Genomic DNA, 27,977 nt, shown 5'->3' on the forward strand with positions numbered 1-27,977 from the left:
TTAGTTATCTATTATTGTAATAGGCAGAAGTCTAATTTCTGAGTGTAACTTGGTGTTTTCTGTTTTATACTATGACAAACTAGTGGAAAAAAAATATGCCCAAGGTAACAAAGAAAGGTGACGTGTCCCCTCAGCCCAACAACCCCTAGCCTGCGCAGCAGGGCATCGAAAGGAGTAGGGGATTGGAAAGAAGGGAAAAAGGGAGGGGGATTGGGGAGAGAGGGTAAGGGACTGCCATGCAGGGTAACCAATCCCAACTAAAACCTCTTGCCGTGTTCTCCTACTTGGAGAAAAAATACTGATGATGACTACGATGTCACGCAAAATGGCCAACATGTGAAAGAGAGCTTGTGAGGTTGCATTTTGGTTTGGTTTGAGCAGTCACCAATTCATAATCATGGTTACTAGTCTAAACTGTTTGCAGTAACCTCATCCTAACCACAGTAGTGAAAATTAATGATTAGAAGTTGCATCATTTTACATATTAACAGGGTTTATCAAAGTGATTTTCAGGAAACCAGTTAATCTCAAGCTGTCTTGTCAATAATACATGTAACAATGGAAGAAGTTGATTTAACCCTTTCCCGTCCAAGGGTGACACATATGTAGTACCGCCCCTTCTGTCCAAGGCAAAATGACTCCAGTTCACACAAATAACACCACTGAATGTTTTAATCAATATCTTTGGAACTAGGCATTTACACAATATACATTATAAACAAACTTTGTTCTTTATATAAAAAGCTCTCTTTTGATACAAATATCATCCTATTCTAGGCATGCACATTAAAAATGTGAAGCTGTAAAGTTGAGTCATAATAAAAACCTGAACAAAGCCATCCACAATGTCTTTTGAGTTCACCATGATTCAAAAACAAGATAAAATTATACTAGAAATTGAACCCTAAACCATTAAAATGGAAAATAGACAATGCTGAAGAACTTTCAAAGCAAATTTTGAAAGTGTCAATAAACTAGAGACCCGAGAGTAGATAAAAATCTCTAAGTCTTTGCGGCTTTGATTTTTGAATTTGGCGCCATTGTTCAAGCAAGATCCTCTGCGGTGTGGTTCTTGAAGCATGCCAAGCAAACGCGCTTGTTGCAAAGTTCGCATCCCATTCGGCAAAATGTTAATTTCTTGTTCTTCAAACAACGTTTGCAGCGGCCTTTGGAGAAGCTTATCGGCCAGTGTCCCCCTTCAAGGCGCCCAGAACTAACCGATAACCTTCGAGCTGAAAAATTCCCCAGCAAAGCTTGAACCAATTCGAGTCGAAACGCCAATTGGGTTCTGGATCCATTTCGCCGGGAAACCTTCTCCAAAATGTAGGCATTTACTATCGAAACATCCACCAGAAACCATAAAAGACATCGCCACCATTTTTTGGACTTTCTGCCGGTCATGTAGTAGCCCCGAAGCTGATCACTCAGATCCACGCCGCCCATGTTGTTGTTGTAAGATTTCACAACCGGCGCACTCGGCACTTCAATCACCGTTCCATCTCGTTGCCTTCTACTGACCGTTTCATTGCCCACTGGATTTGACTGAGTGCTCAGGAAATAAACTGGTTTCTTGTCCTTCCAAACAGTAGCGACCAAATTTCCTTTACGAAGAAACAAGGACTCTCCTTGGCGAAGTTGTTTCACTCGTTGCGTTGAAGGCCCTAACTCCCGTGGGATTCCTTGGCGGTTCGAGCGAACAGTTCCACAAATGTAAATTTTGTCTTGCAACAAATCTTCGGCAAGGTTGACTGAATTAAAAAAATTGTCAACAAAAACATGGTGATTTTTGCCCACCAAAGTTCTGGTCAAATTGTGAACCACGCGGTATCCGAGGCCTTGTTCAGGATTTCCATCGCGTTGTTTTCCTGTGTAAACATTCAGGTCGCAAACGAAGCCATTCGACGAATCCGCACATTCCCACACTTTGATACCTCTTTTAACCGGTTTCAGCGGCATGTACTGTTTAAGCGAAAGTCTACCTTTAAAAGGTATCATTGCTTCATCGACAGCAACATTTTTCGTCGGCCGATATTCGCTTTTTATCGCATCCACAACCGAATCAAGAAGTGGGCGAACTTTGAATAACTTGTCGTGGTTCGCATGACCGCGTGGTAATTCTTTTCGTTTGTCATTCACATGAAGATATTGCGAGATTTTCGCATATCGGTTTCTTGGAAAGATCTTTTGCACTTCTGGAACTCCAAGTAGTGGATTTTTCGACCAGTACGAATAAACTTCTGGCAGTTGTTTAATGCCAAAGAGAATGTTCAGTGCAAAGTACGCGCAGATTTCTTCGGCGTCAGTTTCACGCCACGTACGATCAGGTTTTGTTTCCATCGATTGGCGGGCATAGCGATTCGTTTCTTCGGCAATTCGGTGGAAGTTTTCTTCTTTAAACATCAATTTAAAGCAATCATATGCAGAATATCCAGTAAGGTCGCTAACAGGACCAGTGTTCGCCTCGAATGGAGTCACAACAACTGGATCAGGATTCGAGTTCCACTCTTCATCTCCTTCTTCGCCACTTTCTGAATTACTAACGCTAAAATCTGACAAGTCCTCTGTATTTACACTTGAAACTGTAATGTCAGATTCCAAGTCCGAAGTATTTCTTGGAGATTCGCGTTCTTGAACAAAGCCTATGAACTCTTCTTCTTCGCTTTCCGACTCGAAAAAGGACGCCATTGCTACATCGCGATGCTGAACTTTGGCTGTCAATATCTTTAGAATTTTGTATGAACACCACCCCTGAAGGTTTGCGTAAACTTAGCCTTTATTGTATTACTATTGGTCAAAACACAATAGAGCCTCTCAAACAATGAAAAAATATGTTTTTGATTGGTTGGAATCATGAACTATGCAGAGTGCCATATGGCACTCTTGGGAATTTGGGGGGTGGTACAGACGAGTGCCATATGGCACTCTTGGTCGGGAAAGGGTTAAGAATGGCTTAGTAACTATAAATCTTAAAGAATTTTAGGTAATGAAACCCCTTGTTTGCACAGTGTGCATATTTGGTTATGTACATTTAAAGCCTAAACAATCTGATAAACCCAAAGATATTAAATGTCTGGTCCCAGCTCTCTTGAAGCAAGATTCCAATATTTCCAAGTTATGTTGTCCATTAAAAACAAACCAAGCATTTCCATCTTCTTGGGTTCTCCTACTACTCTAAAGGAATCCATCTCTTATTATATTCCACACGAAAAATGCACAAAAATGTCTTCTTCTAATAAATACTCATATCACTCTTGTCAAATCTCTTTACTTTAGTATGAGAACATAGAGTGCCATTAGAAAACAAGACAATGCCACTGCCCAGTGAAGACGAATTCCGATAACTGCAGCTGAAGAAAAAAGAAAAATGAATGAAACTCTAGTCACTACAGTTGACTCTCTCTTAACGGACACCTCTATAAGACGGACACCTCTGTAAAACGGACACCTAGAGTTGGTCCCTACCTTTCTTTACTCCTTTTATTTGACTCTCTATAAGACGGACACCTCTCTAAGACGGACACTTAGTGCCGGTCCCAAAGGTGTCCGTCTTAGAGAGAGTTGACTGTATATTATACATCAACCTTGTTCCCACGTTTTTTTCTTAGGAGATAAGTAGGAGAACAGCCTGGGAAAAGGTTTCAGGGTTGTTCACATAGAGGAAGGGAGATCCTAGAAACAGGAAGATCATAGAAGGCGATACAACTTTTTGTTGGGTATATGCAGACATTTTGGTAGGTGTGGTTGCCAAGTAGGGAAGGAATTAAACATGGTGGGTGACAATGACAATCACACAATTTAGGACCTTCTATTGGTAACAGCTCAAGCAAGCTTGAGGGAAATTTATCATTCATGTGCTTTTTAATGTTTATTTACATTTGATGTTTGTTTCACTCCGCACCAATAGGCCAAACTATGATAGCTCAGTTGAGAGTAGCCAAAAGGAGCACTGAAGGTGGATTTCAAATTCCTGAGACATGATTTCAAGATCTCTCTTCTTTCTTTCCCACCCCCAGAACCCTCACATGCAGAGGAGGCTAGTTTGCTTGATCAAATTAGGTTCAGTTGGGCTACCAGCAAATTTTGTCAGAGCACTGCTTTAATTAATTATCTTTATTTAAGAACATTGACTTACCTTTATAAAATACCCCAAAGAATCCTTTCTTTTCAGAAAGAAAAAAAGATTTAAGTCTGGGAACTTTTGTTATGTAAGCACAAGTGCACACTACCAACAGGGCTAGAACTAACAGACCATCCAAGGAGTAAACTTGAAAGATGAAGAGATAAAAACATATAATAAAGAAAGGTGTTATTCATTGTGTTTTGTGTAATGTATAATAGGCTAGTTTATCAATTATTGTCTCTTGATAAACATTAATTTCAGATACTGATTGCTTCAATTTGACCACTAGCTTGTCTGCATTAGGTGATCACCTGAAGGCCAATAATATTGTAAACAGTGAATAATTATGTTGGGATCAAAATTAAAGTGACAGTATTTTGTCCCTGGAACACGGTTCTTTAAAAGAACTGTTATGTCACAAAGGGGGAGTTGTAAAGTACTAACTTCTGTGAGTGGCCAGCAAATCTCTCCATTTGGGGTGATCACTTGTAATTGGAGGTTTGACTACATTCAGTGTTGACAAGGAACATGAAAATTCACAAAAACTGCCATCAACAAACAACGAGAAGTTTTTCCCCTCGTAGAGAGAATGAGGTTAAAATAATGTTAATACAACTTATTATTGTCTTGTAAGTTCTTTACAAATAATAAGTGATAAATCAAAAGAACACAGGAACCCGCCAGGAACCATCATGAAATTGGCTGAATAAAGCAAATTTTGGAGAGCAAATTGCAATTATTGTATTCAAAGATACCGACTGAACTGAAGTTAAATGCAATACCCGGTAGAGCTAAAGGAGCTACTTGATCGCAAAAATGGCGTTCTAAGATGAACAGAAACGGAAATTCCTGATTCTAGGCCAAAATACGAGAGTTAAGGGATAAAATTAAGCTTATATTTCCATATTTTTTGCCACGTACCAGCCACACAGGAATCAGTTTTATTGACACAAATATTTCTCGGAAAATAGGACTGACTAATTGTAATGTGACATGTATTCTTAAAATCTCTTACCGTTCATTTTAAGTCAACATAATCGTCCCAGTAGAAGGCCTTGATTGAGTAATTCTCCAGTTTATTTTGGTTTAAAATCTATGTACGCTTTTTCAACTCTCTCTTCGAAAAGCCCATATAACCGCGCGATACTGGGGATGAATTGTAAGTAATAAAATAAAAAACAACCACGGTACCCTGGGGGAATTTTTAAATTTTAGAAACTCGTTTGTTTCCTTTTTTCATCTGTGCGATTTTTATCAATTGTTATATTTTGTTGCTTAATGATATTTGAAATTCAAAAAAATATACCGACTTTTTTTTTCTTCCTATGTTAGTCTCTGTAATTAGAGAGCAAACATGTTTCTCTCCCTCCCTTCCCAAGGAGTTTTCAAAGAGACTTGCAATCGATCACGTTCTTCTTGGATCTTTACGTCATCGCCGGCATTTCTGTCTTCCCACTTGTTGGGTAAAGGTCTACAAATTCTTCTCCCAATGAATTTTCGGAGGTTTCATCCTAAAAACACCTCTAGTTATTGTTTTATTGCCAGAAGAAGAAGAAGTATACGAAAGAAAACATATTGTGTCTTGAAATAACACACTAGGAACAATTTTAAACGTTTGATTCTTGAAGACAACCATGCCCAAGGGAGACTCGAAAGGCAAAGGCAGTCGAGGAAAGCGCGGGCAACAACCTCGCAAAAAAGGTGATTATGCAACGCTATGTTTCATACTTGGTATCTCTTTCTTATATTGGTTTATAAAGTATTTTCAACTGAAATTGTGAATCGGATCTTAGCTTTGGAAGTGCCCGATCTTGTCGAGTGCTTTCGTTCTTCACAATCAATGGCGCGCGTTGATCATCATAAATGTGTTTTCGCGCTCGTCTTTATCCACATATCGGCTTGGTTTCTAGACTGGATTCTTTAATATGTAGCCGTTTGATGTTTTACTTTATTACCTATTGCGTGTTTAGGACGAAGAGGAGACGAGGAAAGCGACGATGAGGATTTGGAAACCCAAAGTGTAGCAAGTTATTCATCAACACCGGGAACCCACAGTGGCGAAGAAGGTAAGAGATCGGAGTTTTTCTACGTTCAACACGTGACTGCAAGGCGACGCGAATTATTCCTCGGAAACTGCGCGTATTAATTAACATTGCTGCTTTTTGTTGAAATTTTTTAACTCCAGTTTTATTACAATAGCTGATGGTTTAGACGAAGGCGGAGATGAAGACTACGAAGACGACTTTGAACAAGTTTTGGCTGATTACATTGATAGAGCGACACAGAAAAGGTAGCGAAAATCTTTGCACGTTAAGATCAATTCAGATCATATCATTACATTACATTCTATGAAACACTATGATTTATATGATGCGATGTTATAATCTAGGTTTTGTTATTATTTTTGTTATTTTTTTTATGTTAACTCTTTGTTGCACGTGGTAATGCACTTACTAGGAAGCACTGTTGACGCGTTTCGATTATTCATATTTTTCGGTTTTTGCGAGTTTGTGAAAAGAGCTTAAGTGATTTGTCTTTTTCTCTGAGCGAACAAAAGTTTTCTGTATTAGCTAGCAAATATATTAAAAGTATAGAAATCCTATTTCGTATCGTATCAGTTTCGTTATGTTGCTTGAGTGTAACTGAAGACGTTTCTCGTTGTTTCCAGACGTCGAAGATTATAGCGATTTACATCACGTTCTTGTTCTTAAATGCTTTTTTTTAGCGAATTCCGTAATGACATATTTCACCAGAGCCCAATATTCACTGAAATGTAATTTGGACCGTAACGGTGACTTAGCTTACTCAGCATTAATTTCATATGCACTGTTTTGTAAACAGATGATCGTTTTGTATAGCAACCTCCTTAGCTCATATTCTAATAGGGCAATTCTTGTACGAGTACAAAAGTTGGGTTGACTATCACTCAATGTCTTCTGTTTTAGTGCGCAGGGGAGGCAATCTGCTTTGTTTGCAATCCAGAAGGCTCTGAAATCCAGAATTGTACATGAATTTCTTTCTGACAGGTTTGTTTTAAATGAAGTTAATATGAATTTGAATTTGAATTTGTGGGGTCAGGCACCCTGCCAGCTGAACCTTTTTTTCACTTGATTTGATTTTGGTGTGCTCATGAAAGACTCTACATGAATTGAGTAAGGTCTTTGTTGAGCATGTGCTGGGATAAACTTGCAATCCCAGGTCTCATAGCTGTGTTTTCAGCTACCACCATTGGTTTATCCACACTCCACAGGTAACCCAGGCTCAATGTTTGTGTCACGTACTGGTTTCACAACATGAGTAAATATGGAGAACATATGGGGCAAAGTTTAGGTCTGGAAATTTACTAGAAGATGGAAATAAAAATTGATGAAACTTACCATGTGGCGAGTTGTTGTTGTCCTTAATATGCACACGAAGTTTCAGGAAAAATAGTCTCCTTCATCTTTCCTACATACTGTAGTGGCAAGGTAGGAGGCTGACAGCAGCATTGGGGCTACGATCGACCCCAAACCAGCACGATTTTTTTCGCGAAAATCGAATCAGTGGATTCAGGGTTTAGAGAAATTCATGTTCCACGAGCCTGGCGTGTTTATTCAGTGACTGGATTTGATTTTCGGGAAAAAGGCGCTCACAAACATTGAGCCTGGGTGACCTGTGGTTTATCAATAAACTGATGCTTGCACTCCAAAAACTAGTTTGAGGAGAGAGAACAAGATTGAGTAGGCCATAGGTTGGGGCTTTGGCAACTTTACAGTCAAACCAGGTCAAGCGTACCCCCAAGAATCCATTAATGAATTTATTATTCTAAAGTTGAATCCGTTGGTAAATGTAGATTTCAGATTGATCTCTGCATTCTTGTATATGTAATGAGCCGTGAATTCACATGCGAGGCAGTTATGAAATTTCTACCACCTCCATTTTCCTGAAATTGATGTAGCTTGATGTAAATGTCTTCTAAGAAGCTTAATCCATTCAAAGATTTCCAATCTGACCAAATACAGAGAAGTTCTCGTAAAGTATTCACTGCTCATTACGCATGCAGAAATGCCGCTTTGAATTTGATACCAGTTACGGGAACGACTAACGGATTCATTTTTCAAATAATCAATTCACTGATGGAATCTTGTGGGGTACGCTTGACTTGGTTTGACTGTAAAGGCTTGATGCGATTCAGGTCGAGCCTCCTTTTTGCTCCTCACTTATGCTAGTAGTGTGAAGACCTGTTAGGATGAACATTGATATATCATAAAGCCCATCATAACTAATGGATGACACAACATTAGGAGTTTGTAGGGAGCCTTCTTCCTTTTTATTGAAGAAAAAGATAACAATGCTTCCTCTTCATCCTTTCAGGAAAGTAACCATTGTTGACTGCATTGAAAAATGTGTAAAAAGAGGTAAGGAAGAACCTAACTGTAAATAAATGAGTTTTAGTAGTTTACTTTAACAGATAGATTTTACTCAACTTTTTAGATTTCCTCACTCATATTATATTTTTGACTAAGTTAACCTTTTCACTTCTGTGGGATATGATAAAATAATGTGATTATAACTTCTGCATCTACGGGCAGAATCTTTTTAGTGATACCATTCCAGAGCCCAAAATAAATTTGGGAGACTTGGCAGTTGTGTGGAGCGACCAAAGAATTTTAAGCGTGTGATCTTGCGTCTCTTCTGACCGGTCTAAATGTTAAAAATAACACGATAATAACTTAAATGTACTAGCCAGCTGTACTAGCGTGCTTGCCCTCTTGAAATGTAATGGTGTGAAAAATGTTTTTGTTTTTGCTGTTCACTAATTTATGCGTCCGATCAAAATGACTGGTAAGCCGAAAAGTTTTTTCAGACAAATGGTCATCTCAGCGAGACATATTTTCTTGACTGTCTGTTATTTTGAGCTCTGCCATTCAAATGAAACCCTTTGGCATAAATTTCACACAGTACTTTTTATTTCTTAAAGTTTAAGCTATTCGCCCCTGGATATTTTGCCGAAAAACATGTTTTAAAGCTAGTTGAGCAGTTTTCTGGTCACTGTGGTGCTATTAAGAGCTAAAACTTATCACAAAGTAGGTAAAAAAAAATTATCGCATTTAGTAGGCTTCATTTTGGTGGGAAAGGTTTTTAGGAAAGCTTTGAGGATCTTAAGATTAGATGAAAGGAAAGGTAGGTGGGTAGTGGAACAAGATTTTGATGGAAATTTTCAGGTCAATGTTACATGGTTTCTTGCCTTTTTCTCTGGTGTCCTTAACTGAATTGTGCTCATTCTGGTGTGGTTGGAAAGATCTCTTCACTCTGCACAAGTTAGCGGACAAAGTTGTCCTTGACTGTTAAAACTGATGACATGACAAGCGGTAGAAAGCATGTGGACCTGCATGGGCAGTTACGGGCAGCTCAGGGGCGCATGGGTTAAAAAAAAGAAAAAAATAAATTTTGGAAAATTTTTCTTAGGTATCTGTGTCGAGTTAAAAGGGTTGAAGTATGGTTGACGGAAATGTTGTTAATTTATTATTGTTAATTAATAGGTACCAAAGAGGATCGTGTGTTAGCATCCTCTATTGCAGTGCTACTCTGTGTTCAGTTTGGAGCTGGGTCAGAAAGTGAAGATGTGTTTAGATCAATGAAGCCTCATTTGATCACTGTCATTCAAGATCAGACAGCTGGATCTGTTGCTAGAGCTAGTGTAAGAAAGACAGTCGTATGTTTTAATAAAAATGTGATGGTAAACTTTAAGGCTGGTGAAAACAGTTACATGAGAAAGATGTCAGTGACACAGGCGGCTGGGAAGAAACAATTTGAAACACACAGCAATATGAGATAAATTCATTCTTCCCAGAAGCAATTTTTTGATACTTTGATGCTTATTACAAATGTCCTCCAGAACAGAAATAATGACAAATTTATTATTTTTTTTTTCAGTTTTCTTCTTATTGTTATTGTTAATAGTGTTGTTCTTTGTCATTTTCCTAGCAGCCCTTCCAATTAACAATCATTTTCCTTCAATAAATACCACACTAAAAATAAAAAATACTAAAAACAAACCAACCACCATGCTTATTCCAGTAAACTGTGCCATGTACTTTGATACATGAGAGTCAGTAACATTTTCATTTTAGTGTACCTAATATTTTAAGTAAACATTGTTTCCACCATTTCTTATTCATTTGTTGTTTGGTTTACAGTGTGCTACAGCACTGGCCCTGTGCTGCTTTATTGCAAGTGAAGATCATGATGTGAGTTTTGAGTTTCAGAAGGAATCTTAGTACTAATTCATGATCAGATTAGAGTACAATGGAACTTCGATTTAATGAGCCTCTAGATAACGAAGTCCTTGGTATAACGATGAATGATATTCCTAGCCCCAGTAAAAGTAAACGAGAGTAAAAGAACCTCAGCATAAGATTATAACAAAACATCCTTGTAGCGAACATATTTGGTCAGTCTCTTGCCCCTTCTTTATACCGAGACTTCACTGTATAGGGTTGTTAGTTTTTCTGAGACAAAAATGATAGTTTCAGAAATGCCACTTATATTCACTATTGCAGAATTCCTTAAGACCTACAGCTGCACCAAGTGTGTCTTGTTCTGTCATAATAACCTTGAGAGCATCTTTAATGGGTGCCTTGGTGCTGTCTGCCATGTTTTTGCTGTCCCTTCAAGTGATCCCTAGAGCCTTAACTGTCATATGTCGTACCAGTTCCCCTCTTGATTAGAACATGGCCTATATGGTCAGCAATAGCTTGTGATAAATTGGTCAGGGAATCTAAGGGTACATTCCTTTGGGTGATCTGGATCTGGATCAATGGTCCAAGATCACTCGGATCATGATGCATCATATGAACTGATGAATCCTCTCCCCAGGTCGATTCCTCAGTTCTTTTGATGTGCCATGACCTGGTTAATCTCAGATCACTGCTCCTGATGTGGATCATCCCAAAAGAAAGCACCCAAAGTCAGTTAGAAGTTGAAAAATATTTTGAATGACTAATTATGTCAGCTGGTAGTATTTTACCTTAAGGGAATTTAAAAATAATTCCTCTACAACATTGCTTCCAGGAACTCTTTGAGTGCTCAGCTGTCCTAGAGGCAATTTTTGACAACAAGAAGACCGTCAAGCCAGATGAAGTTCCACTTTACAGCAGTATTCTGTTGGCCTGGGCCCTTCTCTTGTCTGTCACACCAGAAAATCAAGCTTACCTTCTCATTAACAAGTGAGCAGTAAGAGTGTGTAATCATCTTAAGTTTTAACTGGGCTATTCAGTGACGTATATTTCTGTTTATATCCATCATTTTAATGGCCTGAGAAAACAGCAGACATTTGGCGACGCTACCACTGCTTTCCCCACCAAATGATGTCTGAGAAACAAGTGCAGAAATTCCATACTGGTGATGCGTCACTTCTGAGGTCTGGGTAGTGCTTCTGATTAGTCATACCGCGTGGGAAATTTGATTCAACCAATCAGAAGCACTACCCAGAACTGGGAAGTGACGCGTCATCAGTATGGAATTTCTGTGCTCGTTTCTCAGACGTCATTTGCAGGGAAACCAGTGGCAGCATTGCCAAATTGCCAAATGTCAGCTGTTTTCTCAAGCTGTTATTTTTGTTTTGCAATGGTTTTCCTGCAAAATCATGTGTGAGGAATGAGGGTAGAAATTCCATACTGATGACGTGGATCACTACCCAGTTCTGGGCAGTGCTTCCAATAGGTAAGCTGCGAGGAAATTTTGCTTCAGCCAATCATAAGCACTACCCAGATTTGGATAGTGACATGTAATCAGTATGGAATTTATGCACTCGTTTATTTATTACGATCAGTGATAACATTATTATAATGCTGATTTTTCCCTCCACAAGGCACTTAAGAAGAATGATGTTTCTTCTTCAAACAAGTGATCTCAGTGTGCGGATTGCTGCGGGAGAACTCTTAGCACTTATGTATGAGATGGGACGCAATGTTCATGAGGACTTTGGTTACAGAGATCGAAATGGAGTTTGTGACCTTATAAGGGAACTTGCCACAGAAGGTAACAAGCACATTGCAAAGAAAGATCTGCGGCAACAGCGGTCAAGCTTTAGAGACATTCTTAAAACTATTGAGGTATGTAATCTTTATTATGCCCTGCCCCCAAAGACTTAACTGTATAGAGCCAAAAATAATATTATGAGTTTATAATTATACCAGATGATGATGGAAAGGTGATTTATGAAGTTTTCTCAAACTCATTAATAATTCATTAAGAAAATACAAAGGAAATTAATGTTTAATGAGTGTTGGGAAATCGGATGAAACACTGCTTAGTATTTGCATCCTTAATTTCTCCTTCAAAAATGATTTTGTTTGAGAAGAAATATCAAACATTCGACACAGTGTTTCATCACCAGATGAAACACCTCGAAGTTTGTCAAAAATACTCCGCTGCGCGTCGTATTTTCAACTCTCTTCTCGGTGTTTCATCTGGTGATGAAACACTGCATCTCATGTTTGATATATTACATGAAATATATCATGTACTGTATGTGGTTGTTGAACATGAAAGGCAGTGTTTTCACCTGATATCATTACAGTAAGAAGTGGGTTCTTAAAAACTAAATTAAAGCAGAGATTAACGCTGATCATTGTTGTGCTTTTGGAAGAAACACTACACTAGCCCTTTCAAGTGTTTGTTATAACTTGTCAAATGAGCTGAGAAAATATCCAACATTTTGGGACAACACTGGTGGTTTTCCCATGAAATGATGTCTGAGAAACGAGCGCAGAAATTCCATACTGGTGACATGTCACTCCCCATTTAAATGTTAGCGGGTTGCTAACGCTGTTCTAGTTAACATTTGTATTGATGTTATTCTATGCCATCATTTCTTGTTAGGAAGGTGTTGCCCCTGAAGAGGTGGTCAAGTTTGGAGCTGAGTATATGGAGTTAGATAGTTGGGTTCGTCGGAGGCAGTACACTGCACTTAAAGATGCTCTTGGTACAGGGGTAACCCTTCACTTACAGGTAAAGGAATCTTCTTACCTTTCATAATCTCTTTGCTGACTCTCCTGTCAAGTGTAGCTATTGACAATAGTTCTCTATACTTTGCCACCCCTAATTCAAGGACTTGATGGAAAGAGGGTGTAATCATGCGAGTGAAAATGATCTACACAAGTCTTGATATTATTGCTACTCTTTTTGCCAGGAAAATGACCTGCTTCGTGACATCTTTGACTTAGGGCCTCAGCTTAAACCCACAGATGTCCATAAAACATCTCGCTATCAAAGGGTAAGCCTTGATATTTGGTAATAATGTGATGTGGAAGTTGTGATATTTGGGTTATCATGTGATGCAAAAGTCCTTATGTTTGGCTCATGATATAATGAGAAAGGATAAACTATAGTATTGTCTCAGTCATGTGTATGATTGGTTTTTCTGCAAAAAAGAGTTAAGGGTCTGTTACATGTTTAAGTATACCAACAGTAGAACAGTCAAACATTCAAACACAAATTTTATATTCCAGATTATTTCAACCAGTTTAGTCCCCACATGGTGACTTGTGCCCAGTTCAAATGTAAAACTTCTGCTATGTTGATTGTTATCGATTTAAGTGCAGCAGAAGTTTGATGATTCAAATTTTGGATGTTTTTTTTTTCAGTTTTCATATATACAATAATAGAGTCTACATGTCATTCAACTCAGTGGAAATTTGATGTAACTTCAAACCATCTGCTTTTCTTGTAATGAAGTGTCAAGAGCAGTTAAACATAATGACTTTCAACTTGAGACAAAAGTCATACTAAATTTGACTGGACGGAATTCTGACATTTGAACTGTACTTCGGAAACCATATTTAGCTAATGGATTGTTACACTGGATATTTACAAAATAAATTACTGATTCTTTGCAATGGCTTTATCTACAGCAACTTTACAACAATGCAGTGTCCAAAGCCAGGACGTTGGTTCGCGGAAAGAACAGGGACAAGAGAAATGCTTTTATGTACTGAATATTTCATTAATTGATAATAATAAGATAATGGACTGTAAACAGTCCCCTACTTTTCGGTAAGGTCATCAGGATTTTATAGAGCGCTTCCCTTATGGGTGACCTTTTTGATTTCAACGGTAGTACTCGATCCTGATGATGTTACAGAAAAATAGGGAACTATAAATAGTCTAATAAGATAAATGCAATGTTATGTAACTTGTTCTGTAAATAATTTGTCAGAGGATTTGCACCATTATAACATGAAGAAAGTAGTTTATGTGTGGGTTGGGAGGTGGGGTAGGTGATTCGTCAAAATAATTTTTCGTGATGGGTAACAAACAGCCTTGTTTTAGTGCCTCCAAAATAAACAGTTTACTTATGTCTACAACATTTTTTCCAAGCTTGGTAAGTTGAATAACAAGGGTGTCTAGCAACAGGTGTATGTCTCTGTAAATGTTTCCCATATGGTGTAATGTAATTAGTTATTTTCAGGGACCAGGTGCTGAATTTTCCTGTGGCTACTCCAATTAGGGCTTTAAATTTCATAGTCCCAAACTTAAATCAATAAAAAAAATTGGTACAATTCCTTTACCTTGCTTGACACTTGCAAGATAAGCGATGCGTGGCTTTTTTCTTGTGCGCTTTTTCCTCCCTTGAGGCTAGCACTGCTTTTTAAGCCTGTGAATACATCATTCTCTCCTTGCTCGTCACCACTAAGGATATTTTGTTCCTAGTGGCGGCGGAGCAAAGAGAGGCAGATGTATTCTCAGGCTACTCACTCCTTTGTTTATGTAAAATTTCCACTTTGTTTAGGACATCCTACTTTTCCTTCCTTTTCCCGCTAATTCACTAGTTTTGTTTACTTATTCGCCATATTTTTCATTTTGTCTTACAAAGGAAATTTAATAATTTATTATAATTTATTTTTTTGTGCACTATTTATGTGCAATCTAATGAAAAATGTTATTGCAAAGTATAATTTAAAGTTACAAGAACCCAGAGTAGCCATTCAAATTTTATTCTTAATGGTATTACAAAATAATTGTGGAAAGCCAGCTGGTCTAGGCCTATATTAGAATACTCCGTAGGTAACACGAACTGTTCTTCTGTGTAGTATATTGTAAATACTGGAATAAAGATAATCACAGATGTGTTGAACTCTTTAACATTTCTTGTGTCCAGTTTCTTCACCCTCGGCTAGTTACATGTATATGTTGTAGTTAATTTTTTTCTCAGGTAATTTTTGTTTTTATTTTGTTCTTGGGTATGGTAAGGTATGCTAATGAAGATGAAACAAAAGAAAAATAAAAGTTACCTGAGGTAAAAAACAACTACAATATATTTGTGCCGAATGGTGAAATCCCACACAGTTCGCTGACTGGTTAGCTGTGTGGTCAAATGAAATTATAACCACAGCCAACTCTCTCAAACACCGTCACCTTGGGACAGAGAGTCAGGGACCAACTCCGGGTGTCTGTCTAGGAGAGGTGTCCTTTAAGATAGGGTCGACTGTGCAAAGTGTTCTGAATCATTTTTTCTTATATGTGGAATTCTACAGAAAAAAATTATACCAAATGATTCACTGTCAAAAGGAAAACAAAGCAGGATCGGTTTTTGGTCATTTTATGACATCACAGGAGCTCAGGGTTCTCAAGTTGCTAGCTTTCTCCATTCTGGCCATCGAAAGCCAAAGACACACTTGTAGTTTAATAAGGTATAATATAAGAATAGTTTTAAATGAAACTGGACCGTTATATATTTCAGGCTTTTCTTTAATTCCAAAGTGTTTATAAGGTGTGAACGTTATTTCAAAAAAATCGCGACATAGCCAGTGGCGGATCTAGACCTTCAGATAAGGGTGTGGGGGCGGTCTCCAAAAAAATTTTTTTGGCCCTCCGGGCCCCATTTTGGTCGAAAAATAAGGGGGAGGGGCTGAGCCCCCCGGGCCCCTCCCCTGGATCCGCCAATGATACCCCCTTGAAAGCAAAAGGGAGGGACAAAGATAAACTGCGAGAGAGAGCTGAGAGTGTAGCGTTTGTCTAGGGTCGAGGGTGATGTCGAAGCTTGAGGGTTCAAAAACGTCGTTTACAGCATTTACTGTTTATATTTTGTATTACTTACTTATTTTTAAAAATATTTTTTCCCTCGTCCAGGGTTCAGAAAGCCCCAGGGTTTTTTTGGGTTTTGATTTTTACTCCCATTCGATCATTCCCGTCACTTAAATCCAGAGTACCCCCGCCCCGCTGAGGGTTCGCCATTATGTAAAATTCTCGGAAAGAATCAAGAGTCAAGCTGTCGGTTACTAAGAAGAAATCGGCAAAGCTGAATATTTCCCATGAGAATAAGACTGTTTTAAATTAAGTTTAGCCTTTAACATAAACCCTTTTTCCCACCTACATCATTCTTCATTCAAAAATCATTCCTCTTCTCAGTAATTCCACTGTTATTTGATGTTGCTTTTTTGTGATATTTTCAAAGCTTTCTAGGATATCATAGATTACTAAACATACTTTTTCATAAAGCTTTGTGATACTTAACGTGAGCAATTAAATTGTTCCACTCGATTTCACTCCGAAAGTTCCAAAGGACTGGAGAACAAAGAGTGAAATTAGTTGACAAAGTGCCCGGAAAGCGTGACATGTCGCAGGGGCCGAACTAATTACATGATAAGCCCCATAAAATTCGCCATCATCTCCGTCCGTTGTTTTTCACGCAATTTAGAACCGTTAGCTAATTTCAAGTGATTAAATAAATTTCTGCTTAAACAAAAAGATTCGTGTCAAAAAGCCTTTGACAGCGCACCCCACGCCGTTGTAACATTGTGCTGTATAACCCAGTGTCAATCATAAATTATGCAAAGCTCGATTGATTTACCTTGGAGACGAGTTTATGTCACAGATCTGTGTAAGTTTTTTTGGCAAACATAACTGATGCAGCGGTCTCTGTCTGTATTCGATTTCTTCGAAAATGTTGTAGGAGGAGGAAAACAATTGCGGTTTGTTCTGTGATGATGATTTCCTACGACAAGCGGCGAGGAGACACGAAGTCAAAATAATCGGATAAAAATACTCTGGCAGTAAAATGGCGGCAGCGCGCGAAAGAACCGAGGTAATAGTCACTTTGTCGATTATGTAGTTCGTTTATGAACTTATGTTTTAGAGATGCGTTTTGATAAATCCCAAGGTTATTATGATCATTTTTACTTTGCAAGTATTTGGTATTGCCGTGGCTAAAGTCATTAATACTGACCTGAAATTATAGCTTATTTAAGCCTGCTGCCATGATAGCGGACCCAAATATCGAATTGTTTTTAAAACAATCCGCAGTCATTGAACGTATATGTTCTAACTACTGTATCCAAAAAAATCTTTCTTTTATTTTTATATGTGCAGTTGCTTTAGGTGTCGTGTTCATGAAAATAAGCTTATATATGTCAGTAAATTTAACACATCGAAGAACGCATGAAATGGATAACGTTCATTTTGGAACAGCAGCCTCTGCGCCGATAAAACTAATTTAAACAAAATCAAAAGGAATCAGAAATTGCATACATTTATGTCTGATTTTTGCCATTTACGGCTTTTATCTCAGTTAAGAGATTAAAAACAATTGATTGATTTTAGCTTTGTGATGTTTTGAAAATACCTTGGTCAACAGACGCCATTATGAATGTGTAAAAAGTATTCGGGCTTGTGACCTCTGTCGTAAGTGGTCTTGCAATCAATTTATTCAATCAAAGTCCCATGAAAAATTGTGATAAAAAGAGATGCATATTATTATTGCTGTTCTGTCGAGTTCTGCTGGTGTGCGTAGGGCAGGGAGAAGGCGGGGAATGGGGTGGGTGGTTGTGCTGGATTTAGAAGTGGGGTTATGGCTGAGGGTTTGTTTAGGACAAAGGACAAAATATATGCTCTGTGGTTGCTTTACAGAAAATTTCAGGGCTGTCATTCAGAGCCGGTTACAGAAGCGGGTTACAGAAGCGGGGTAGGGGGGCAAGTTCTATAATATAGAGCCCATCAGTAGCTCATCAGTAGCCCATCAGAACTTATAATAATATTAAACTCCTAAAGGAAACCAATTTGCTGACTAAAATCCTGCCTCTTCATCCTCCTTAAGGGTGCTGTAAACAGTGTCTGTAATCAGAGTATTGCTTTTATTGTTATCATTATTATTATTATTGTTGTTGTTTTTGTTGTTGTTTTTGTGATGAGAGAAGTGGTAAAAGAAGTACAAGCCATCGGAAACTGCCTCTGATTCACTCTTGTAAAATCAGTTATAAATTTTTTTTTTTTTCTTCAGTCATTAACAAGAGACTCACCTGAAAGTGTTTTAATTACCAAGCATCGGGACATCTTTGACCATCTCCCTCCTCTAAGTGCTCCACAGGTATTTACAATTTATTTATTTAAAGTTCACAAATTTACATATGCAAACTTCATTTCTGGACATCTTGTGAGCCCTCTCTAGCACTCCGGTTCAGGATGAAAAGTGTTCTTTTTAATAGAATTTGGACCATTCCCCATGGATGTAAACCATAGGAGGATGGCTTCTTTACATATACATTTCCCAGTTTAAGAGAATTCTCTTTAATGCTAGAGCTTAGTCAGTTATTTCCCTGTATTAAAGGCCAAGTTGAGGAGTCTTAACTCTGACTGGTCTTTCCTGAATTAACTCAGTCCAGTGGCCAGTATGATGCTTGTATTGCTGACCAATTTTTTACAAGTCCAGCTCTGTCGTCACTTCACCACATAAATGTTCAAATGATTTTACTTGCAGCCTGCGTATAGTGATAGACCAAAGATTGTTGAGTATGGAGCTTATACGCAAGCCTCGCCAACCAAGGAAAAAGGCCACTATCGGCATACAAGGTAATGGCTATATTTTTGACATAGTTTTTTTTCTTCAAAGTAATTTAATTAGTGATAATAAATTTCTTAAACTGAATTTTTGTGAGCCATGGCTGACTAACATAGACTTAGTCAAGCAGGGATCAATAAATTTAATAAAATGTTTGCAAGTGTAATTTACAAGTGAAGCCATTCCTATCAGACTCCAAAACAATGGCTACCCTTGTAAATAACACTTGTAAAAGTGTTCTTAAATTGAACCCTGATTGCACCTGTGTACTACCTAACTCTTAGCTCTTTTAGCTCCTAGCTCTTTCATTAGGTTATTTACACCTAGTTTTGACAAAAGGACTATCACAGCTTAGGTGCAAAAATTTTAATCTTGAGTCTGTTGGGTGTGGCCACTCCCCTGCCCACTTGACCGAGTTCTGAGGTGGTACTTGAACATGCTGCAGAAACTGAGTTAAAGTCTTTGTTTGACCCTCCCTCCCTGGATCCAGTCCTGAGCATGTTACTTGTCTATGCTACAGAATCTGGGTTAAAATCTGGGAGTGGACCCTCCTGCCTCTATAGATCCAAACTTATAAGAATGTTACTTGGCCCTGGTACTGAAACTAACGTAAGACCTGGGCATGTGCCCAAAGCCCCCAGTCCTTTCAGCCATCCTCTGTCCACCTCCTAGCATGGTGCTTAACTGTGCTACAGAAGCTGGGTTGAAATCTGAGTTGAAATCTGGACTGCTAGATCGACTCATAAGCCTGGTACTTGCCCCCGGTACAGAAATTGAGGTAAAACCCTGGGCATGAGCCCAAAGCACCCCTGCCTCCATGGTGCTCGACTGTGCAGCAAAGAGTGGAGATTAAAATATGGGTGTGGGCCCCCTGCCCCTAGATCCACTCATACGCCTGGTACTTGGCTCTGGTACAGAAACTGAGGTAAAACCTGGGCATGAGCCCAAAGCCCCCTCCTTCTGTCCACCACTTAGCATGGTGCTGGACCCTGCTACAGAAGCTGGGTTAAAATCTGGTTGTGAGCTCCCCTGCCCCTAGATCCACTTGTAAGCCTGGAACTTGGCCCAGACCATGCTGCGAAGAGGGGATTAAAATATGGTTGTGGGCCCCCTTGCCCCTTGATCCACTTATAAGTATGGTGCTTGGTCACGATTTCAAAAGTGGAAAAACTGTGGGTGTGATCCTCCCATGGATATTTTGGAATGTTAATACAAAGATGATAGGTAAGCTCAATTAGTGGTGCTGATGTTATCTGTTTTGCAGTGATGCAGTGGCTAATAATTACACTCCCTCAGCTCAGAGTTTGACAACAAAATTGATTTATAAGCGGCCAGTCAAGGGATCTCATTCTGGTAATATTATAGCTAGTGATAGGCTGTGTACACATTTACTATATTTTAAAATATTTGTTTGCGGTTGACAAGAGGAACTTGCAATCCCAAATCTCCTGATTGCTATTATGCATGCTTGGCATGTATGCAGCCAGCATTTGTAATCTGCTTTACAGTGTAAAGTGCACCACTTGTGGTGTGCTAGAAAGTTAATAAAGTTATTGATTGCTTGTTTGGAGAATACACAAACTATATCATCACATGCAGTTGTACCTTTTATCACTTGTAATCTGATCATGTGTGTTTGACCTTCTATCCTGTGTAACTTGCACAAAGCACCAGTGTTGAAGCAAGAGCATTTTGACCTTCAATTATCATTCAATCAGAAGTCTAAAACTCGCAGACAGTATTGGGACTGGCACTAAGGGTTGATCTTAGAGTGGTATCCACCTTACAGAGAATTAACCCCTGCATTCCTAATAGTGGCCAATGTTGAAAATTCATATAAAATCCAAATTTCATTTTGTAAAATCCCTAAAAAACAAGAGTACCAATTAAATGGTCTACCAGAGAGGTTTCATTTGAATGGTAACATCATAGGATTTTGTCCACTGAGAAAAAAGTAGGATTGGCAACTGCCCTGGTCATTTCTAATCAATAAATTTTTATGTCTGTTTAATTATTAATTGCAGCTACTAAGAGGCCAAGTCCTAAGAAGCGACACAGTCCTCCTGGAAATGTCATTGAAGAGAAACTCCAACTGCTTTATGGTGGAAAGACCCAAACTCCGGCATCTGGACAATTTTCGTCACTGTCTAAAGGGAATTGGGGGCACTTGGTTACTCATGGAGTGCCCAAAGGGAGTCTTAATAGGGGGCACACAAGCCCTCCAGTGTCAGGCCAACCTTCAACTTTGTCGCACCAGGAATATGATAACTCCGAAGGAGAAAGAATAATTGATGTAAATACAAGTTCTTTATCAAGCTCCAAACCACCCAAAGTAAGAAGAGCTTATTCTGCAGGGCAGAAAGCAACTAGACGTTCACCTAGTCCTTCATCCAGTAGCATACACCAAAATGAGGAGGGGTCACCATTATCAAATTCGCCAGCCTCAAAAAAGGCAAAAATTGCTTGGGACTCAACTGATCAAGGCAAATCAAAGGAGCAGTCTAGAGAGGAAAACACCAGTGTTGATCCAGAATTAATTTCAAATCGTCATACGGACTCCCATATCCGTGAACTTACTGAGAGTAATACCCAGTCAAACTCTCCACAGAACATTTCATCCATGTCATCATTCAGAGAGTATGATGAAGAAACCCTGTCTGTTTTGAATATAAGTTTTCCTCCATCTACCACTCCTACCCTTGGACTCTCCCGTGCTGTATCACCACCTGAAACACAGCGACAACGATACAGTAGTCTTGTGGAAAATGCAATTCTCACCAGCATGGTGGCACCGTTGAGCAAGGAGTGGAAGAAGAAAACCCATGAATTTCTCCCCAAAACTTTGCGATATGATTTTAAAGAAACCCTGGATGAGCTTGATAAGGTATGTTACCCTGTTATTGTATAGAGTGTTTTCACATGATCCCACGTCCACCATATTGGCTGTTCCAAAACAATGAAATGGTGACCATCTTGTTGCTCAAAACCAGTCTGTGGAAGTTAAACCTTTCGTTTATGTATTAAAATATTTCTTTTGTTCCAATAAATTTGCATAGCCACTGCCCATGTGAGTGAAAACGCCCTAAAGATACGTGTCTTCGGTTTACTGTATGTTTCTCAAAATCCTCAATGAAACCTGACATGCAAAAAATTTTTTGTGGATATATGTTACATTTTAATTTCAGGAAATGGAGGCTGAATACACACGTAGTGTGAAGCAAAGTATTCTGGATTACGTGCTACTCGATCCTGCAGAACAAAGGCGGCTTGGTCTTGATATGCCACAGCCAGTGAGTATGATGCATGGTTCAATTTGATCTGTTACCATGCTTCCCCCGGGTATACCCCCGGGAATTTGCATTTTTTTTCCTTTCCTGGTGGTATCTTCCCCACCCTCGGGCGCGCAGGAGACAATTCCCCACCCCCGAGCTCCTTTTCGACCTCATACACGATTTTTTTGGGGTACATCTTTTTGAGAGCAATAGTGATTTCTGTACAATAGCAAAACGAGACGTTTTCAGGACTTTTATAAACGTTTTCTAGAGTTAATTGAGAGAAGGATAAACATGTATGTAGTATGTATCCGTTTTCATATACAGTCTATTTAAGTTGTCTTATTATTGAACTAGGCTGAAGAAATATTTCTTTTGCAAAAAAAAATCCATTGAGTACGCACCAAACGCACATTCGTTTGAAATTTGAAAACACACCTTTTAACAAATAGAGACTTAAATTTTGATAGGTTATTCCTCTCCAATCACTCTCAGACAAATTCCTGCATTTCCGCTTGAAAGTATGTAGCCTTGAGCCCAGGGGGGTACTCGGGATTTCAAGTGACGAGGATGATCGAAGGATTTTTTTCGGTTTGAAATTTTCGATTCCGGGATTTTTTTGGGTACGAAAATTTGGCTTGGGTAGCTTGATTTGAGTAGGGATTTTTGGGGGGTATTAAAAAGAATCAGATGAGGGAAGGGATATATTCAGATGGTATGATTAATAAACAAACACGAGTGTTCAATTTCCAATGTTTGTCTTTGTGTTATAGCATTGCCCCTTTCGGGAACTTTTAAGGGCCACATAATCGGCATGGGATTTTTTGGGGGTCAATTTTTGGTCCAGGGATTTTTTTGGGTTTTGCTGGAAGCCCTAGGGATTTTTTTGGCTCTTGACTTTTGGCTCCATTCGATCATCCCCGTCACTTGAAATCCCGAGTACCCCCCCTGGGGCCTTGAGTTCCGCAGCTTCGTGTAAACCGCGCGAGAAATAACACGAACGTCGTAAAATCAAAGGGAGTTATTTTGGTTTGCCCCACTCCCCTACCCTCGGGACAGGACCGCTTCAAACAATTCCCCAGCCCCGGGCCCGAATGGCTTGACATGAACGTATAATTAATTACAGACAGGCGTCATTTTTAACGTGTTTCGTGGCGAGCGAGACTCATTCCCGTTCGGTGAGAGAGGCGTCAGTCTTTGCGATCACGCAAACCTTGCGCTTCGTGCTCACACGTGAACACAGAAAATAACGCTTTTTCTTTCGGCCACTTAAATGACTGCATCGTTCGTTATTACTTAAAAAAGTGTGTTTTTTAATTACCGATGTTTTTGTTTATTTTTGCAGGTAATTTATTCCGCAGGAAGAGAGCGGTTCCCATGGCATACTTCAGTTATAAGCTGCAGAGAGTTCCTTGAAAAGAACCTTTTTGTAACACACGTTGTCCTGCGTGATCTGTTGTACCTGTGGGAATCAGAGTAAGTTTGTTATTTCCTGTTACAGTAGGAAGAAACGCCGTTTACCTTTTCTTTTTTGTATAAGAAAAGGAAATGAAGTCTGCATCACAGCAGAAAACAGAAAGGTACAGTTTTTATCAATTTATGACATCTCGCAAGAAACTGACATCTTTTACCCATCCTTTTCTCCGCATCAAACGCCATTTTATTTTCGCTAATTACGTGCTCTAAACTTCAAAAATCTGTTATGACATACTGAAAAAGTTACGACCATGTGAGAAACAAAGATTGACCTCGCTTGGCTTGTTTGGTTTCCCATTGCGGTTAATGTGACGTTCTCAGGAGAATTTGCTCTCTGTCGTTTCATAAGTTATGCCAGCGTACATGTGCTTGCGAATAAGACGAAATTAGAAAGAAATATTTCTCCAGGCAGTGAGAGTGAAATCACGTTGTCTGTGATAGAAACGAAGAAACCAAACAAAACAGGACGAAAATGCCTAAAGCATTTTTAGCAACAAAATTTCGCTAAATGACTTCTAAATTTTGTTATTTTTTTTTAGATTTTCGGAACTAAGGTTAATAGACATTCCCAGTCTAAAAGACTCTCTTCCTCTGACGATTGTTGACCTCAAGAAAAATGCTTACAAAGCAACCCAGCAGGGTGTTAAGAGGCTTGTAGAGACGTGGATCCCAAAATGCGTTAAAGTGATAAGTGACAGAAGAGATGCCATTGAGGAATGCATGCCAGAGGATGAGGTACGCGGTATAATGTGGGGGAAGACGGGGTAGGAGTGCCGGGGGCCCGGGGAAGGGTACGGTAGGTAGGAGGGTTGGACCCCCAGTTCCGCCCTCCCTTAAATACTGTCAGACCTGCATAGTCAACCCTCTCTTAACTGACGTCTTGAGGTTTTGCGTGACTCACTGGGTCGGTGTTGTTTCCAATTGCACTGTGTGGACTGTTTTTTTGGACGTTATCGCTTTTTATCATTCAAAATTCGTCCTCGTCAGTAGTCCCACAGTGCAACTGGACATAAAGGGCGCTTTCCATTTTCCCAGAAACTCCGCAAATTCCGGTTGGGATGTTAATGGAACACACGTTTTCCAGGCGTTCCACTGGAAAGTTCCCGGGAATAAGAAGAATTTTGAAAATGTCGTCCTGTTTTCCCGTTGAAAACGTTCCGGTGGAAATGCATGGTCCATTAACGAGATTTCACAAGGAATCACCAGTTCCAGGCTATTCAGGGCTAAATCTGTCCCGCCATCTTGAATTTTGGTGACGAGAGAATGAACGGATGGAACTGGCGTCAAATGGAACACGTTCTTCACTGGACGGACCTTTCCATGGAAGCTTCCAAAAGTTTTTGGTAAATGGAAAACGCCCAAAATCGACCCAATGAACGCCACGGATATGTAAGTCTTCATCCAAGCAAGTAAAAGGTAGATCTCCAGAAAAGTCTAATTTTTGTGCGTGTATGTTGTATCTGACCCGTTTCTCATTTTCACAGGAATCTAGAGTTGGCAAAATGGATCATTTCTTTGCTTCGGTAGCCTCACTGATGTCCAGAAATGTCCGAAGTGCTGTATATAACTCTATCACAGACCTTGTGCAATTTTTGGGGATGTACAAACACGGGAACGATTTCACTGGGCCTTTTGAGCGAAGTCTTCCCGTACTGCCGCAGCCAATTGTACTCACAGTGGTAAGAATCACTCTTTCGATAGCCAGCAAGCAAGTTCTTTTAGAAAGGCCAAGGCGAAGGCGTCGGTTCACGCCCGAACGGCGAACGAAGTGAGTTGCGAGGGCGGGATCTTTCGCGGCTGCTCACTCGCGCATGAGATTCTACGCGTGAGATTTCGAAATGGAGAGCTCTTTTATAACACCCACCCCAGGATAAGCTTAGTTGGCAGAGTAATTTCTGATTTTCTTTCCGCTGCTAGGTCCCTGATGTGGAAGAAATAACTGTTGGTTTTGAGCCAGATTTCCAAGATGTGGTTGAAACAATTCATGAGATTATTGATCACATGGTGAAAAGTGTACAAGGCCTGGAGTGTGTTGAGCATCAGTTATTTTACGAGGATGAAGGAATGAAGAAGAGATACATCAGCAGTGTGCAACTCGATGAAGAAAGAGTTCAGTGGGCAAGGGAAAGAGTTGCTGAGGTGGTGGACAAAAACAGTGCTGGACCTCTCAAGTAAGACTGTACTCTACTAGCCTGTAGACTACGAGTAGTCCCCCATTTTTCCTTAGGGATAGTAGAGCGAGCGAAACGCGATTGCGCGTGAAAATCACCCCACGCGAGAAAAGGCGACACGCGGCGGGAAGAGAGAAAAATTGTCTGTAGTCCTTCATTTTTCTCTCTCCCCGCCGCGTGTCGCCTTTTCTCGCGTAGGGTGATTTTCACGCGCGCTCGCGTTTCGCTCGCTCTACTATCCCTGAGGAAAAATGGGGGACTACTCGTAGTCTAGTAGCCTGCGAATACAGCATTCTCTCCTCTCTCCTCGCTGCTAGGGTCGTTTCACGAAACGTCCCTTAAGGTGATGTTACAAGAGACAATTCGCAACGACGATTTTTAGCGCAACACAGCGTTGCAACATTGTTTCAACATTGTTTTGAACGGCTACAACATTGTTCCACAATTGCAACTCTGTGTTGCGCTAAAAATCGTCGTTGCGAAACGTCCCGTGTAACATCGCCTTTACGGCGAGGAGGGACGCTCTGCAGACACCTTACAGTCAGTTTAGTATTGTTAAGAGTTCCTTTGACGATTGCTTTCAACTTTTTACGTGGACTAGTTGGCAAAAAACCATCAACATCGCTAGAAAGAGCGTCTTTTAATCAGTTCATTTGCCAAGTTTTAGAGTGATTTATTGAAAACTTACAAACATATTTTTCCGCAAAGTCGCGATAACTTCTTCCATATGAACTGAGAGCTCTCTGTTCATTCGATAAGAACCCCATCCCCGCCCATTTATGGCCAAAACCCTCAATAGGAACTGTTCCTCGGCAATTTTAAGTGGGCTTTTGTTTCTCATCGAAGATTTCGATCAGTCTACGAACCACTTCATTACCTGCTGACGAGAGAGTCCGATGCGAAGACGATGAGATTCACTGCGGCCGACAGACATCTACTGGAATATGGACGAGAATTGCAAAACGTCTATAACCTCTCAAACATGGCTGCCTCAATGGATATGTTCATTCCTATGGAGTTATTTGTACTGGATTGCACCAGGATGAAAGAAGTATGTAATAAGAATTAGATCATTTAACCTTATAAGCTTGTAAACGCGCGTGAAACAGAAGGTATATTTGTCTGACAAAACAGTTCATTCTTATCTAAAAGCTTGTTTACATGGAGGTGGAGGACCCCAGGAAGATGAGGTTACCCGCTTAGGTGGGGTAAAAAAAATAACCCGCGTTTACATGCAGTCTTGCAACCCAGCCATCTTGGGGTGCAAGTTCATAAGATTACTGAATGGTCATTAAGCGCGTAAACAAAAAAAACAAGATGGCTGCGTTTACATGCAGTCTTGCAACCCAGCCATCTTGGGGTGCAAGTTCATAAGATTACTGAATGGTCATTAAGCGCGTAAACAAAAAAAAAATTGCTGGCAAACGACGTGTTTTGCAGATTATTGCTCTTCTACTCTCACTCGCTGCTGTCGCTGTAACCTTCAGTGCTGTGACTCTCTATTGTCACCTTTAAGAGGGCTCGAAGTTAACTTTTTTGTGCACTTGCAAAGTTTTGCTAGTAAGATTTTTTTCCACTGGCAAACTGGTGAGATCACTAAAAAATTCTTTCCCTTTGTTTGGGAGACACGTATGATTCAAACTCGCAAACGTTTGCTAGTAGTGGATGTTTTTCTCTCTCGCAGATTATCAAAGTCACTTGCATTTTGCGAGTTTGCGAGCGTTAATTTTAATAATGCAAAGCAACCGCCAAAAGTGAATTTTGCGCGAATTCAGTTCAGTTCGGTTTATTGTTTTGCCATAAAGATATACAAATCAAGAAGTTCTAAATGTGTAAAAGCTAATGGCGAGGAAGTCCAAGGGAAAACCCCGGGTTAAGGAATGGGCTCCCTCAGTATTTGATTTATCACGAATCCGACCCCGGCTAGGCGGGTTACCCCACCTTCAAACGTTTACATGGCAAAATTTCACGCCACCAATCACATAACCGTGATCAAATTAAAATGAGAGATTATATGGACAGGCGGGTTACCCCACCAGAGCGGGTTACTTCACCTATCTGGGGTCCCCGACCTCCATGTAAATAGGCGCAAACCAGTAGCAGGGGTGGCGCAGTTTTCT

General features: G+C 39.7%; 2 protein-coding genes across 2 annotated transcripts in view; both read left to right on the forward strand.

Annotated features, from left to right (window-relative positions):
* The first annotated feature begins 5,567 nt into the window (after positions 1–5,567).
* Positions 5,568–15,247, forward strand: LOC140947722 (interferon-related developmental regulator 2-like). Its single transcript, XM_073396895.1, has 12 exons — positions 5,568–5,821; positions 6,091–6,186; positions 6,320–6,410; positions 7,066–7,146; positions 8,474–8,517; positions 9,643–9,800; positions 10,300–10,350; positions 11,174–11,328; positions 11,973–12,216; positions 12,986–13,114; positions 13,296–13,379; positions 14,017–15,247. The coding sequence occupies exons 1-12, from the start codon at positions 5,755–5,757 to the stop codon at positions 14,098–14,100; spliced, it is 1,284 nt and encodes a 427-aa protein (XP_073252996.1). The 5' UTR covers positions 5,568–5,754; the 3' UTR covers positions 14,101–15,247.
* Positions 15,248–16,997: 1,750 nt separating this feature from the next.
* LOC140948623 (dynein axonemal heavy chain 3-like) overlaps positions 16,998–27,977 on the forward strand; it is a 97,685-nt gene continuing 86,705 nt past the window's right edge. The window contains exons 1-11 of the mRNA XM_073397889.1: positions 16,998–17,189; positions 18,381–18,467; positions 18,858–18,949; positions 20,203–20,291; positions 20,963–21,822; positions 22,124–22,228; positions 23,556–23,686; positions 24,226–24,421; positions 25,171–25,365; positions 25,604–25,857; positions 26,704–26,908. Coding sequence (XP_073253990.1) covers positions 17,163–17,189; positions 18,381–18,467; positions 18,858–18,949; positions 20,203–20,291; positions 20,963–21,822; positions 22,124–22,228; positions 23,556–23,686; positions 24,226–24,421; positions 25,171–25,365; positions 25,604–25,857; positions 26,704–26,908 — 2,241 coding nt within the window. The 5' untranslated portion in view covers positions 16,998–17,162. The remainder of the gene's footprint in view (positions 17,190–18,380; positions 18,468–18,857; positions 18,950–20,202; positions 20,292–20,962; positions 21,823–22,123; positions 22,229–23,555; positions 23,687–24,225; positions 24,422–25,170; positions 25,366–25,603; positions 25,858–26,703; positions 26,909–27,977) is intronic.

The sequence above is a fragment of the Porites lutea genome, chromosome 9, assembly GCF_958299795.1.
Source record: "Porites lutea chromosome 9, jaPorLute2.1, whole genome shotgun sequence".
Lineage (NCBI taxonomy): Eukaryota > Metazoa > Cnidaria > Anthozoa > Scleractinia > Poritidae > Porites > Porites lutea.